General features: G+C 61.3%; 1 protein-coding gene across 1 annotated transcript; it reads right to left on the reverse strand.

Moving 5' to 3' along the window:
• Window positions 1-311: 311 nt before the first annotated feature.
• On the reverse strand, window positions 312-5,535 carry GPR37L1 (G protein-coupled receptor 37 like 1). Its single transcript, XM_032132980.1, has 2 exons — window positions 4,732-5,535; window positions 312-1,605 (listed from the first exon to the last, which is right to left on the reverse strand). The coding sequence occupies exons 1-2, from the start codon at window positions 5,404-5,406 to the stop codon at window positions 793-795; spliced, it is 1,488 nt and encodes a 495-aa protein (XP_031988871.1). The 5' UTR covers window positions 5,407-5,535; the 3' UTR covers window positions 312-792.
• Between the last annotated feature and the right edge of the window lie 8,731 nt (window positions 5,536-14,266).

Here is a 14,266-nt window from a genome sequence, read left to right on the forward strand (position 1 = left end):
GCCCTGGGCTGGGCTGGCTGGGCTTTACTGAGACCAGTTCAAGTCCTACAAATCACCCCAAGCCCAGCGCTTCAGAGGGCACCCTCTCACCGGCACTGCTCAGCATCACCCCAGAGGGAGGGAGCACAGGGGCTGGGGGCCTTTCCCCATCTCCCCTCACCGCTGCCCACCCTGGCACAGCTGCTTCCCTGCCCTCCTGCCCCCCAGCTGCCCATGCCCACCCCAGAGCCCCCCAGGTTTAGGGAAGAGCCATCCAAGGTGCTCATACAGGGCTCAGCCCAGCAGTGCCAGTGGCTGCAAGCACGACGTGCTCTAGGTTACTGGTTTATTGAGCTCATACAGGGCACGGCTTGAACCCGTGGGATACGGCCAGTTGGACCTTCTCCTCTTGGGGAGGGGCTGGCAGGAAGGGAGGGGGCAGGAGGAGGGCAGTTTGTGTTTGCTGTGTCCTCTGTGAGCCATCACGGCCAGCCTCTGTGGTTTCAGGTAAGACCTTCCTGGCACAACACCATCTCCAGAGCAGCAGCCCCATGGAGCCCGGCCAGGCAGCCGGGACAGGAGGGTGCTGCTGTCCTCGCTGACCTTTGGGCAGAGGCAAGAGGGTCACCAGTGTAGCCACGGGGACTGGGATTTCAAGCCCCACCTGCCCAGTGCTGGGTTTGAAGCCCACGGCACAGCCCCCTGATCTGTCTCTTCTGCTTGCTCCATGTCCAGACATGAGTACTAATGGCAAAACAACGTTTGGTCTTGGGAGGAGGTGGTGAAATGATCGCTACAGCTCCCCAGTGGCACTTAGCATGGGGTGCCCAGGGCCAGGAGGGGTGGGGGAGTCTCCCGGGGCTTGTCGAAGAAGATGGAGGAGGACATCTCGGTTTTGAGCTTGCTGTCGGCGCTGCCCTCGCTGGAGGTGGTGTCGGGGCCGCAGCCCTCACAGCAGCAGCAGCAGCAGTCCATGAAGGCCTGGCCCAGGGGACGACAGAGGCACAGGAGCAGGACAGGTGTCACGGAGCACTTGAAGAACAGGAAGAACTGGTTGATGAGGTTGAGCAGATCCAAGGTCTGCTTAGACATGTCAGGGGACATGTAGGCCACCACGATGTTGCAGACGTTCTCGGGGGTGGTGCAGAGCCCGTAGATGACGGTCAGCGCGATGATGGTGCAGTTCAGGTGGCTCTCGCACTGGCCGTGCTTGGTGCCCCGGCACTCGCTCTTCTTCTCAGTGCCACGGATGCGCCGCGTCACCAGCTGGCAGCTGACGGTGAAGAGGATGGGCAGGCAGAAGTAGCAGCCGAAATACCACCACATGCGAGCGTTCTGGTAGGTGAGCACCAGGGAGTAGATGGACTCGGGCAGGTTGGACGAGGGCTTCATGGTGCAAAACTCCGTCACCCCACCGGACACGGGCGACGTGTCCTGTGCCAGCTGCCAGAGCAGGATCTCTGGCACCGACAGCGTCATGGAGCCCACCCAGATGACGGCCAGCTTGGCGATGATGGACTGGCACTGCTCGATGGGCCGTGTGCTGGCCTGGGGGCTGGTGGCTGCGTGGAACCTGTCGATGCCCAGGGCACAGAGGCTGAAGGTGGTAACTCCCAGTGACGATACCTGGTGAGGGAGGAGGCAGAACAGGTGGGCCCTGCTGCAGGGACATCACAGGGGGCTGGGCTCTACCAGGCTTGGGGCAAACCCCTGGCTACCTAAGATCACAACCTCTCCTTCAAAGCTTGTAGGGAGGTCACAGCCTGTGGCTGCATCCCAGGGTTTAGAGCCACTTTTCTGTGACTCCTGAAAGGTTTTGAAAAATGTCCCCCGACCCTCAGTCCCTGCCCAGCTCCCTTTTCTGAGGAAGGGAGAAGTTTAGCTGGATGTCTGTCTGTCCATCCAGCCAAGGTGGGAACAGCAGGATTGTCTTTCAGGCTCTTCCTCTATTCTGGATGGCTCTTGCAGAGGAGAAGCAGGGGCCATCACACCCACCAGCACCTTCCCAGGGTTCCCAAGGCCTGCCTGGACAGGCCAAGTGAGTTGAAGGCACTCTTGTCCCAAATCAGCTTGGGGCAATTTCCGCTGCATTGAGAATAGCAAGAAAAACATCCCCTTTGCCAAAGGAGGAGGCCAAAGGAGGGACAGGAATCGCTGTGGCTCTGGGAGGGCTGGCCAGGCACTGGTCAGCATTCCCAGTCCCAGCCCCAGAGCTGGGAGCCAAGTCCCACAGCCCTTGGCCAAAATGATGGCAGAGTCACATGCTGGTGCCCCCAGTGCTGTGGCCATTCCTGGCTCACGAAGCCATCAAACATCACCCTGTGCTGAAAGACCTTCCCAGCTCTCAGGAAACTTCCCAGGGCTCCACGTGGTGCGTGGGGAACAGCCTGGAACACTGCCCCCCCGGTCTCCCAGCCATTTCCTTGGCCCTGGGCTGGTCACTCCAGCAGCTGATGACCAGAGCGGTGCCAGCCCTCAGCAGCACCATCGCTTATGCCCAGCAGCATCGCCCCAGACACAGAATCAGGACACCGGCCCAACACCAGCATTCTGCACCCAGCACCACCTCCCAGCATGTCCCAGCTCCTCTGCCCAAAGCCCAGAGCCAGCCTGGGCACCCAGCACCCTGCTCTGCCCCACAGCCAGCACCCAGCACACTGGACCTGTTCCCTGGCTGGCACCTGCAGCCCTCGGCACTGCTGTGCTGCTGCCTCCTCCCCCTACAGCCTTCACAGGGTGTCTCTCTGGGCACCCTTGGTCCTGCAGAACACCCATCTCCAGTGCCCTGGCAGGGATGTAGCTGGTGGCATCAGTCAGCCCAGCACATCCCTGCACAGGACCTGTCCCCAAGCAGCCCCTGTAACCAGCTTTGCTCCCAAAACCTGGCTCTGTGCCAGAGCATTGAGCAGCTCCAGAGGATGGATCTGCTTCTCACTGCATCCATCCAGTGGCCCGAGCCACTCACAGTCCCACCAGACACGAACCCTTGGTTCCCCTCTCATCGCTGACCCTGTGCTGGGGATTTGGCTCTGGCCTGGCTGTGGCTCCCAGCCAGGCTCCCTGCAGCTGGGTCCCAGGGGAAGCCCTGGAGCCTCTCTCTGCCCATGCCTTGGGGGGCAGGAGGGCAGTGTAGGGCTGGGTGCTGGGGGGCAGAGCAAGGGTAGCCCCACACCAGGACCATGCTTCCCGTCTGTGGCACGCTCGTCCTGCAGCACCAACATCCCACCGACCCTGTTCCCTCCTGACTCCTCTGGGACCGAGCTGTCCCAGGGCGCCCTGGTGCTGCTGAATCCCTGCACCTGGTGCTGCCACCCTCAGGGTTCTCTCACGGGGACAGGGAGCCCATGAGCAGCAGATCCTCCTCAAGACAGGGTCTGTTTTGGGGACATCTTCCCTTCCCTTCCCTTCCCTTCCCTTCCCCTTCCCCTTCCCCTTCCCCTTCCCCTTCCCCTTCCTCTTCCAGATTCCTGCCCCTCTCTGAGTCCACCCAGATGCAGCGTTGGAGGCCTGAGGTGGAGGACAGGGATGGGGTAAACTCTCCATTTAGTGAGAGGATGGGGTGGGACACCCGTGGAAAGGAGCAGCTCTTGCCTGCTGGGCAGGGACACAGGGGAGCAGGGGGGCTGCAGGGGGGCTGCAGGGGGGCTGCAGGGCTCCCCCAGCAAACACCACATCCCCGTGCTGGGCTGGGCTGGGCTGCTTTGGGGCTGTGCTCAGTGGGACACCCCGGTCCACCACCCTGCACCCAGAGGACCCAGGCATTGCTGGGGCTTCTAGGGCTGTGCACAGGTGGGGACCCTGTGAGCAGCCAGGGACCCCTGCACAGCTGCAGACCCTGCACAGGGGCACCGGGGCATGCACAGGTGATGTTCTGGTGCCAGCAGGGCACACAGCAGCCGGGACCCCTGAACACTGGCGTGGGTGCTCAGGGGGAGGGGCAGGTTCTGAACCCCATCTGGTCTGACCAAGCCTGAGAGGGTCTTCAGCGACCTGGCACTGTCTCTAAGCTCTTCCACCCTTTGATAGACGGGGTGCTGACCCCAGAGAACAGCCAGGCTTGGTCTGTCTGTCCCACCAGGGCACAGAGGGGCACAGCTGGACCCCAAGGTTCCCTTGAGGATGGGAGATGAGCACAGCAAGGGTTGGTTTCCAGCACCAGAGCAGCATCAGGCCAAATCCTGCCATCTGGGGCATTTTTGCTCGTTCTGTCATCCCCTGTCACCACAGTCCCTCTGGCCTTCTCAGTGGGTACCTGGCTCTCCCTGAGTGTGGCCAACCTGTCACACGTGGGGCTTGAGGACAAACACAGATCTCAGGTTTCCACACCTAATTCCTGGGCTGGTCCCATTCCAGTGCTGACCAGCACTGTCCACCTGCAGCCCCCTGCCCCTGGACCATCCTCAGCAGCCCCCAGTGGCCAGTTTCTGGGCCAGCACACTGCAGGGCTGAGCCCCCAGGCTTTGGGGCATCAGGCTGGGACAGGAACAGACAAATGGAGGGAGTCCCTGTGCAGGCTGGAGGAGGGTCTAATGGGCTTTTCCCAGCCCTGGCAGCATCAGTGGTGGCTGCAGAGCCTGAGGAATGGCCTGGGACCAAGGGAAGGTCACTATGGGGACTGTCCCTCGACTCCTTGCTGTGCCCCACAGTCGGGTGTCTGGCCACCAGGCCACCAGCAGCAGGGACTGCCCCGGAGCAAGAGGGCAGAGAGGAGTTGAGTTCTTGATCCCTGCAGGGACCTGTGCAGCCCCTTACCTCCATGAAGGGCACGATGCGACAGGACATGTCCCCCAGCAGCCTCTTCTTGGTGATCTCGTTGAAGATGACCACAGGCAGGCAGAAGAAGAGGATGAGGAAGTCCCAGAAAGCCAGACTGGCCAGGATGGAGTTCCAGGCACTCTTCATGTAGTAGTTATGCCACACGATGCACATCACGGACAGGTTCCCGATGATCCCCACCGTGAAGACGATGAGGGACAGGAACATGACAGCGTAGGCGCTGTAGGAGCTCTCTGTCACCGGGTACAGGGGGTTGTGGATTTGCAGCCGCTTGTCAGACACCGTGGTGAGGTTGGCTCGGGGCTCTGACCTGTCCCTGTCCGTGGGGACCCCCGGCTGCTGCTCCGACGGGTCCGTGCTGGATGGCAGCAGGGCCCTGGTGGGGTGCAGGCTGGCGGAGTTGAGGGGCCGCGGGAACTCCACGCGCACCCCCGGCACGTACTGCTGCACCGACTTGGAGTCCTCCTCCGTGCCCCGGCGCAGCCGCTCCCTCATCCCCTGCACCTCCGGGATGTCCCGGGCAGCCGTGGGCAGCGTCCTGCCCCTGTCCGCACCCTGGCCGTGGGGAGTGCTGCCGGTGCCTCGCATCCCCGCGGCCCCCGGGGCCAGCAGCAGCAGCAGCAGCAGCAGGAGAAGCGGTGGCGAAGGCATTGTGCCCCCGCGATGGTCCCCGCACCCTCCGGGAGCGCGTGCGGCGGAGGCGGCGCAGCCCCCGGGGCTGCTCGGGAGCTGTGTGCGGGCGCAGCCGCTCGGTCCGGCTCCGGCCGCGGCTCTGGGCGCTCGGGGAGCGCTGGGCAGGATAAAGCGGTGGCGGGAGGGGAGCCGAGCCCTCTGCTGGTCACCCACCGCCCAGAAGATGGGACAGCGGCCAGACTGGGCAGGTCCACATCCCCCAACGCCCACCCCAGCATTTCCCTCAACATCCCCCAACACCCCCCAACATCCCCCAGCATTGCCCAAACATCCTCAAACCTCTCCCCAGCATCCTCGCAAATCCCCCAGTATCCCCAAACATGCCCCAATATCCCCCCAGCATCCCAAAAAAATCCTCCAACATCCTCAAACGTCCCTTCAGCATCCTCGCCCCAGAATACCCCACCACCCTTCGACATCCCCCAGTATCCCCCAAGTTTCTCCAATATTCCCCAACAGCCTCAAGCATCCCCCAACAGCCCCTGAGACCAGGCCAGGGGTGAGGGATGCCCACAGCCTGGCACTGGCCATGGCCTGCTGAGCTCAGCTTTTCCCATGGCAGGTGTTCCACTCTCTCTCTGGAGCAGGCGGCACTCAGGAGCCTGAGGGCCGGCACTGGGCACGATGTGGCACATCCCCTGCACACTCAGCCTGGGCTCAGGACACCCTCAAATGGCCAAACCACCTCCCTGGGGATGGGGGGCTGACAGGGCTGCCCTTGGCAGGAGGAAGGACGAGTGACTCCAGGTGATGCTTCTGATGGCAGCGCGGGGTCAGATCTGCTGGCCTGGTTCTCCCAGGGTTTGCTGCTGCTTTTCCTCCTGACTCGCCCTCGGGACAGCGGTTTGAACAGAACTGGGGTGCCCGACCCCTGTATCTGTGACTCCTCCCCAGACCCATAAGCTCTCTCCCATACCCATCATCTCTCCCTGTCTCCCGCTCCTATCCCCATATCCACCTCCTCTCCTCTGTCCTAGTCTCCTGCTCCCCTACCTGTTATCCCTCCCTGCACTGTCACCCCTTTTTTCTCTGCCTGTGGGACTGGAGGGCCCAGGGGATCCCTCTGGGGACATGCCCCGTGGCATGCAGACAGCCTGTGGGGGTGGATGTCTGCCAGGCTTGGAGCTGCAGAGCTGCCCCACGCTAGGGGAGCTCCAGGAGTGTGTCCCTGTCCTGCCCAGGGCAGTGGCAAGGGCCAGGACACCTCAACCCTGGCAGCCAGCAAACCCCAGCTCCTCCCCACCTGGGGCTGCCCCTGCCTGAGCCAGAAGGGACAATGGGCTGGCATCCCAGAGCACTGGGGGACAGGGGCCTCCTGCTGTGTCCCTGGGAACTGCGACAGACAATGCCACTGAAGCCAGAGCAGGGAATCTGAGTCCTGGGACTCAGAGGGTGCTCCTTCCAGGGGAGTGGGTGGCTCCAGATGGCAGGACATCGCTGACAGGGCTTTTGTGGAGGGATGTGGGACGTTGCTGACAGGTGCTTTGGTGGTGGGATGCCTCCTGCTCTACTGCAGTCACGTCGTGCTCAGCTGGCACTTGGTGCTTGGCCACTGCAGCTGGGCTGGCAGAAGCTCTGGCGGGGGCAGAAGGAGTGAGTGTCTGCTCCCAGATCAATGGGCTCAGTGAAGCACAAGCCCTTCACCACCCCTGCGCTGGAGCCGTCCCTCGGTGTGGGACAACGCGGGTCAGCCGCGGCCACAGAGCTCGGAGGCACCGCGGCAGCCCCGGCCATGCCCAGCTGTGCCCAGCTGTGCCCAGCTGCTCTCCCTCCCCACACTGCTTCTGCAGCCAGGTGCTGCTCCCTGACTCTCAGTAACATTTGGACTTTGGAGCATCATTTGGAAACTTTCCATGAGAAGAGGAGGGTTTTAGCTCTCGCTGGGCTCCACGGGAGCAGACGGTGGCAATGCTCGAGGTCTGGCCCGGGTGGGGGAGGCACTGCTGCCTCCAAGGGATCCCTGGCCTGATGCTGGACGAGCCTGACTGCAACAGAGGAAGGACAGCTCAGCCTGAGCTCACTGCCAGCCCAAGGATCTCACAGGACTCCTGTGTGCTTCAGGTGCTCTGGCTGCAAGGACTGCAGGGCATCTGTAAAAGTTCACGTGACAACCTCAAGGTTCATGACTGCTCCGGCCTTGGTCCACTGCCCCATACCTAAAATGAGCCAAGGATCTTCCCTAGTGGAGAACAAATGCCCAAAAGAGCTGAACTGTGCCCAGTTTGAACGGGGCACAGTGCTGTGCCCAGGTGTGGGGGTGCCAGGAGAGGCAGGGCAGGGGCAGCTTGGCCAGCCAAGCACAAAGTCAGGTTCACTGAAAGATGAATAACTTGAACTTGCTCCTCAGCAAACCCCCAGTGCTGGCCCCAGCTCCCTCTGCAAAGGTCAGGCAGGAGAGGGGGTGGCATCAGTCCCCATATTCGGCTCAGGGAGTGATGACACTGCACCTTGGCGAGGCTTGGGCAAAAAACACACTGTGCCAGGGGCCAGGATGGGCAGCTTGGCAGCCCCCAACATCCCCTGGACATCCTCCAACATCCCCCAGCATCTCCCACCTTTCCCCCAAAATCTCCAGCAACACCCTAACATCCCCAGCATCCACCTAACACGTCCCAGCATCCCACAGCATCCTCCAGCATCTTTCCAACACGCCCCAGACTGCTGAGCAAGGGATGAGCAGAGGCCAGGCAAGGCCTGGGGCAGGAGAGCAGCAGGCTGAGGTCTTCCCTCAGTGCCCACATCAGCTCGGAGGAGGGAGCCCTTGGAGCGCAGCTGTGGCAGGTGCTGCAGCCAGGTGTTCTGCAAGGAGCCGCAGCTATTTTTAGTTTCATTTCGTGGTCGTTGCACAAAGGCCAGGCGTTGTCATGGAGCTGCCTGAAGACAACAGCAGAGTTCACTGGGGCAAGGTGACACTTCAGTGGCACAGGAGCGACCTTGGGCTGGCTCTGTAACCCACGGAATCGCTGCCTCTTCGAGATTCTCCTCTTCCTTCCCTCCCTCTTTCCAGAAGCTCCCAGCCAGTGAGGCTCCCTGGCTGTCACCAAACCGGGGGCCAGACAGCAGCCCTGGACACTGTTTGGGAAGGGCACATTTATCTTCTCCAGCCCGAATTCACAGCGGGGTGAGGCTGTTTCCGGGGAGATGAGTGTGTGTTTTGCAGATGTCTCCTGGGAGGTGCCTCCTCAGAGCCCAAGTATTCCACTGTGACCCAGGAGAGGTTTCTTCCTACATCCCCCCTTCCAGATATTTCACTCAACCCTCTGTGTTTTGGACAAGCCTGCATAAAAATCACACACTACCTCCATCCATCCCCCAGTCCGTGGCCCACAGGTACATCCCCTCAGGAACACATCCCAAACACTCTGACAGAACAGGGACACGAAGTCAGGAGCGTTCCTGAGCCTGCACTGCACCACACCAACTGTCTGCCCCACTCCGAGGCTTTTTAAAGCTGTTCCTCTGGGGCAGGGCAGCTCTGCTGTAGCCAAGGGCAGATATAAAACCACCTGGCAATGGCTCACCCCATCCCCCATGTCCATGTACCCCCATGGCTCCCCAGGTGCTGGGGGTGGTGGAACAGGGACACGTGTGATCCCACTGGTGGGCTCTTTCTCCCTGCCGGGAGGGGATAGCGAGGGTGCTAGCACCAAAACACCAGGGGGAGGGGGTGGGCACAGCTGGGACCCCCGGTCTCTCTGATGAGTTTCTCAGACTCCCTCCTTGCCTCTGTGTTCTCCTGCTCCAGCATCTCCCTCGTGGAGGATCCCAGTGGGGTGAGCTGTGCCTGGTCCCTCTGCCACTGCTCACTGACTTGGGGATTTCTGGGGGGAAGGAGAATTTCTCCATGCCACTTGTTCCAGTCCAAGCCCAGAAGAGTGGCTGAGATGGAGAAAGTCTGGGCAGCAATAAGGCAGCAGTGCCTGCAAGAGTGATGCTTGTGCTGAGATGGACAGCGGGGTGGGCTGGAGGGATGGACAGCGGGGTGGGCTGTGGAGATGGACAGCGGGGTGGACTGTGGGGATGGACAGTGGGGTGGGCTGTGGAGATGGACAGCGGGGTGGACTGTGGGGATGGACAGCGGGGTGGGCTGTGGGGATGGACAGTGGGGTGGGTCACCTGAAGGCACATGGGGCTGCCTGTGTGCAGGAGGAGGAGCATCTTTGCCAGGAGGTGCCTTTGCCAGTGATGCTGAGCTGTTTGCCTTAGGCTGGGAGGGCAGCAGGGTGGCAGGGACAAGCCACCCTGTCCCCCATGGCATGCAGCACCCTGACACCTTGGCACTGAGGCTCTTGTCCATGACCTCAGGCTCCTCTTTGCATGGCCATCATACAGAGCATCCTCACACCGAGCTCTGGGGATATCAGAGCTGTCCAGCTCCTCTGCTCTTGGCAGAAGCACGTCCCTTATCAGACCCTGACAGCGAGAGCAGGTCCAGCGTAGCTCAGCTCCCCAGAGCCCTGCAGGGCTCAGACCCTTTCACTCCTGCTCTGTTAACGAAAACGTCTTTTTTTCTTAAATCAGAATCCATGTCAGAACACTGTGAGGCTTCAGCTGGCCTTCTGGAGAGCTTTGGTGAGCTGCCAGGGCTGCCACGAGCTGTCTCTGACAGCACACAGCAGACCTGTCCCGGTAGCCTTGCAGAGGTGGCTGGGGACACTGCTTGAGACCCTCTCCACCCCCTGCTACTGCGTGAGCCCCTCACCCCATGGCACCTCTCCTGCTGGAGAGAGTCAGGGCACGTGAGGCCCAAATACCCCGTGGGAGGAGGAAAAGTTCCCTTTTGTTTCCACCAAACAGTCCGGCCTCGGGAACAAAGCAATAACCAGGCTGGTACACGCCTGTTTGCCCGGGAAAGGAGGGACAGGGCAGGGAGGGGACATGGTAAACACAGACGGCTGGTGCTGGAGGGCAGCACCACCGAGGAGATCCCCAGGGCTGCTGTCCCCCCTCGTCCCGAGGGACAATACTCCCCAGTGATTTTCTAGCCCTGCCACAGGGGGCTGAGGCCAGCCCAGTGTCTGTGCCAGCCCCCGTGTTAGAGGTGCACAAAGCTGAGCCTGCCCAACTCAGCCTGGGGGTTCCCCTCAGCGTCCCCGTGGCACCGATCTCGCACCCTGCCCGGCTCCTCCGGGCGGTGGCGATGGAACATGAGAGGGGACCACAGGGGCTTCCTGCAGAGGCAAGGACGGACTCAGAGGAACTCGTCCACTCCAGTCCCAGGCTCTGTCATTGCTCCCTGCGGGGATGGTGTGCAATGGAAGTTGGGGCTTTGGGGAGTGAAGCACCCTCAGTGTTTGACCTGCACACCACGGTGCCAACCAGGAGCCAGGACAGGCTCTGGAGCTGCAGTTTCTCCTGCCCTGCTCCCTGGAGGTAATGAAAAGCTGCTCCCATCCGACCATGCCCCAGTGCACTGAGCTCACTGCTGCCAGCGCTGCTGGAGTGAACTCGCAGCCCGTGGCCTCCATGGTCTCCTGTGGGATCCCAGCTCTGCTCCCATGAGCAGGTTCCCCAGGAGCCACGGGTGTAAGGCACGACAGGAACACTCAAACCCAGTCCACAGCAGTAGAACCAAAAGCACAGTGGGATTGTCCTTGAGCCACAGCAGGAGGTGAGTTGCCGGGGCTGCCTCCAGGGAACAACCCAGGGCCATCCAGGCACTCCGTGGGTCGGTATCACGGGTGTGCAGGGGAGCGTTGCCAGCTCTGTGAGCAGGGGCTGCTCTTTTGGCTCGTTGGGGTGGTCACGTAGGGCTCCAAGAGGAACTGAGAACCCACAGCAAGGTCAGCTTAGGGCACAGGCAATATTTTCCTGTGGAATTAAACAAGGAATGGTCTGGAAACAGCAAAAGGCCATTGGGACAGGCCCTGAGCTCTCCCCTTTGGTGGATCCCCCTTGGTGATTTACCTCCAAGTTCCCTGTAAATGCCAGGGAAAAGTCACAAATGCAAAAATGGGACTTGGAGCAAAAGCTCTCCTAAGTTAAGTGTAGAAAACAAACCATCCTCAAGTCCACTACCTTTCCTCTGGGACGAGTATTTGGTTTTTCCATTTGTCTCAATTCAGTCCCTCTGGCTCTAGCAAGAATTCCTTCATCCTGCTGTGGGTAAACCTCATGTTCCCTTGCTGCTGTGTCCCCCCCCTCTGGCCATCACACACTGTGCCCAGGGGCTCCAGCACTTTGTGGAGCTTGGGTTTGGCTCACAGCTGCACGGGGGTGCAGCAGCAGCTCCCCTAAGCCCTGGAGCCACCCTGGTGAAGGTGATACGCTCCCTCTGTTTCTAGCACACTCTCAGGGTGCTTTGGCATCCCTGGCTGCTCTCAGCGAACCCCAGCACCTCCTGCAGCCACGGGGGTCCAAGCCCAGCTGGCCATAGTGCACACTGAGGCTCCAGAGAAACACCAGAGGGGTCTGGGGGAGCTCTGAGAGCAGAGTCTGTGCTGGGTGACTCGTGCTGGGGCTGCCATTCAGCTGGGGGTGGCAGACTGGGTGACCTGTGGCTTCTGGCCAAGGCACTGGCTGGGGAAGCACCTGTGGAAAGCAACCTGCACACAGAGCTGTGGAGCCCTGAGCCAGGCACAGAGCTGGTGCCTGGCCATGCTCTGCCCCAGGTGTTCCAGGGCTCTGAGCAAAAGTCAAGGTGATTTGTGCTTCCCAGGAATACTGCCGTTTGTGTTTGCGCTTCCTCAGAACGCTGCGAGGAGGGAGGTGCTGTGTGGGCAGACTGTGCTTTGTGTGCTTCTAAGGGCCACGGACACACCCCAAAGGCTGCGGGGCTTCAAGGCTGGCAGCGGGTGGACCAGTGCCACCCCCTCCTGTGGGATCTGTGCCCAGCGCAGAGCCAGGCGGGCTGGGAGCTTTGGGAGAGGCTGCGGTGCATCCAGAGCTCCGTGTGTGCCGTCAGCCCTGCCTGCACGGGCTGTCAGACCCTTGGGGGTGGTGAGCACAGGTCTCCCAGCTGCAGGGGTTCTATTCAGAGACCTCCAACCCATATTCTTTGTCTCCTGAGTGGCCTCTTCCGGCTGCCCCACTTCTTGCCCTCAAACAGACAGTTCACCCACTCCATCCTGACCGGATACTGCCCATCCTGCACCCACGGGCAGCACCTGACCACTGCGGCCAGAGTCTGATGCTGTGATGTGCTGAGTGACCCCAGAAATGTGTCTGTCCATCATCTGCCAGCAGACTCCACAGAGCCTGTGCCACAGCTCAGCCCCTCCTGTGGGGCCGGGTCAGCACCAGGGGCTGGGGCAGGGGGGGCTGGGGGCTCTGATGCCCAGCGGTGGCTGGACCAGAGTCCCTGCCCTCCCTGGGGGAGCTCTGGGGGGTCCTGCTGGTTTAGCACCGAGCTGGCAGTGTGAGGGTGTGGGGGCAGGACACTGTCCCCTGGCTGCCCGCAGCTCAGGCTGTCCCACTGCACCAGGGGGAGCAGGGCACCGCAGTGACATTTGTCAGCTGCCGTGGGCTCCCCAGCCCAGCTGGGGACAAAGGTCACCGTGCAGAAATTTCAGCTGCTTGCGGATGGAAAATTCCCTGCTTTGCACACATGCAAATGAGAGCTGGGAATCCTGTGCCCACGCCCCTGCCACTGTACTCCCTTCTCCACGCCCCAGCCAGGCTGGGGGTTTCCATACTGTCCCCACTAAGGTCACCATCACACATCTTGGCCCCTCAAAACCTGTCTTTCCTCCTGGAGATGTCCTGGTCACAGGGCATGGCTGTGTCCCCAGGGCAGCTCTCACTGCCCACAGCCTGTCTATGCACCTGGGGTGGGCTGTGCCCCTGCCCTGCCATACAGACTGCAGTTCCACTGGACCCTTGCTCTGGAGCCAGAGAAGCCTTTGCTGAAGCCACATACAGCCAGGGCCATACTGAGGGCCCAGGGCCCAGGGGTGTCCCACGGAGCAGGTCCCATCCCCACTGCTGTGCACAAGCGGGGAAAAAGGATATGCCAGGGTCCTTGGAGGTAGGAGGTCGTGGGAGGAGACAGGCATCCATCCGTGCTCTGCCCTGTAAGTTTGGTACCTGTGCCCACTGCAGGGCACTGCAGTGCTGGCGCTGTGCTGATGCTGCGTGGACTGGGGGGCAGGAGCCCCCAAGGGCGCAGAGCTGCACCCCATCAGCATCGTGTGCTCTGAGGATACCTACAGAGCAGGCTCAGGGAAGGGCAGAGGACAGAACAGGAATCTCCTAAGCCTTTACCTTGGAAGTCCTGTTTCCCACAGTGCTGCCTGGGATGTTGAAGGGTGATGCAGGAAGGGAAAAACCTCCCTACCAAGATGATTACCTTGCAGACTCTCAGCACCTTGGGATACCCACTTTGCAGCCACGAGGACGCGTCCACGGGTGGGCAGGATGTGCTCACCTGTGTCAGAACTGCTCTACCTCAACACCCGCAGTATCAGCAAGGCCAGTCACAAGCACAGAGGTGCAAGTGGGATTCCTGAGGCTGCTAGCACCATCCACCACCCATCCCAGGCTCCAAGCCCTGCCACCTGCAGGACACAGCTACGGCTGTGGCAGCAGAAGAGCAAGAGGGAGAGGATGGAGAAATCTCCAGGCTCCCTGTGCAGTCTTCCCCAGTCTCCAGTGACTCTGTCCTACGCAGCGAATTGCTCAGCACTGACCCTCTGACCCACACGGCCTTCAGCCAGCGACCCGCAGAGGCCTGGAACTCCTCAGTGCCACAGTCAGGCAGGGCCAGCAGCTTGCTCTAGGCTCAGGTGAGAGGCTCCAGCTTAGAGCCAAAGCCAGCGGCCCTGAGTCACCAGGTGACGACATCCTGCTGGTATCTCTCAGGTGTGGCAGCACCACGGGT

This window comes from Corvus moneduloides, chromosome 24, assembly GCF_009650955.1.
Source record: "Corvus moneduloides isolate bCorMon1 chromosome 24, bCorMon1.pri, whole genome shotgun sequence".
NCBI classification, from domain to species: Eukaryota; Metazoa; Chordata; class Aves; order Passeriformes; family Corvidae; genus Corvus; species Corvus moneduloides.

Bases quoted from the DNA above. Each gene is read 5' to 3' on its own strand.
- GPR37L1 (XM_032132980.1), bottom strand. From the start codon at position 5,406: ATGCCTTCGCCACCGCTTCTCCTGCTGCTGCTGCTGCTGCTGCTGGCC. The intron at 1,606-4,731 runs GTAAGGGGCTGC...CTCCCTCACCAG, and splicing joins GCATCGTGCCCTTCATGGAG to GTATCGTCACTGGGAGTTAC.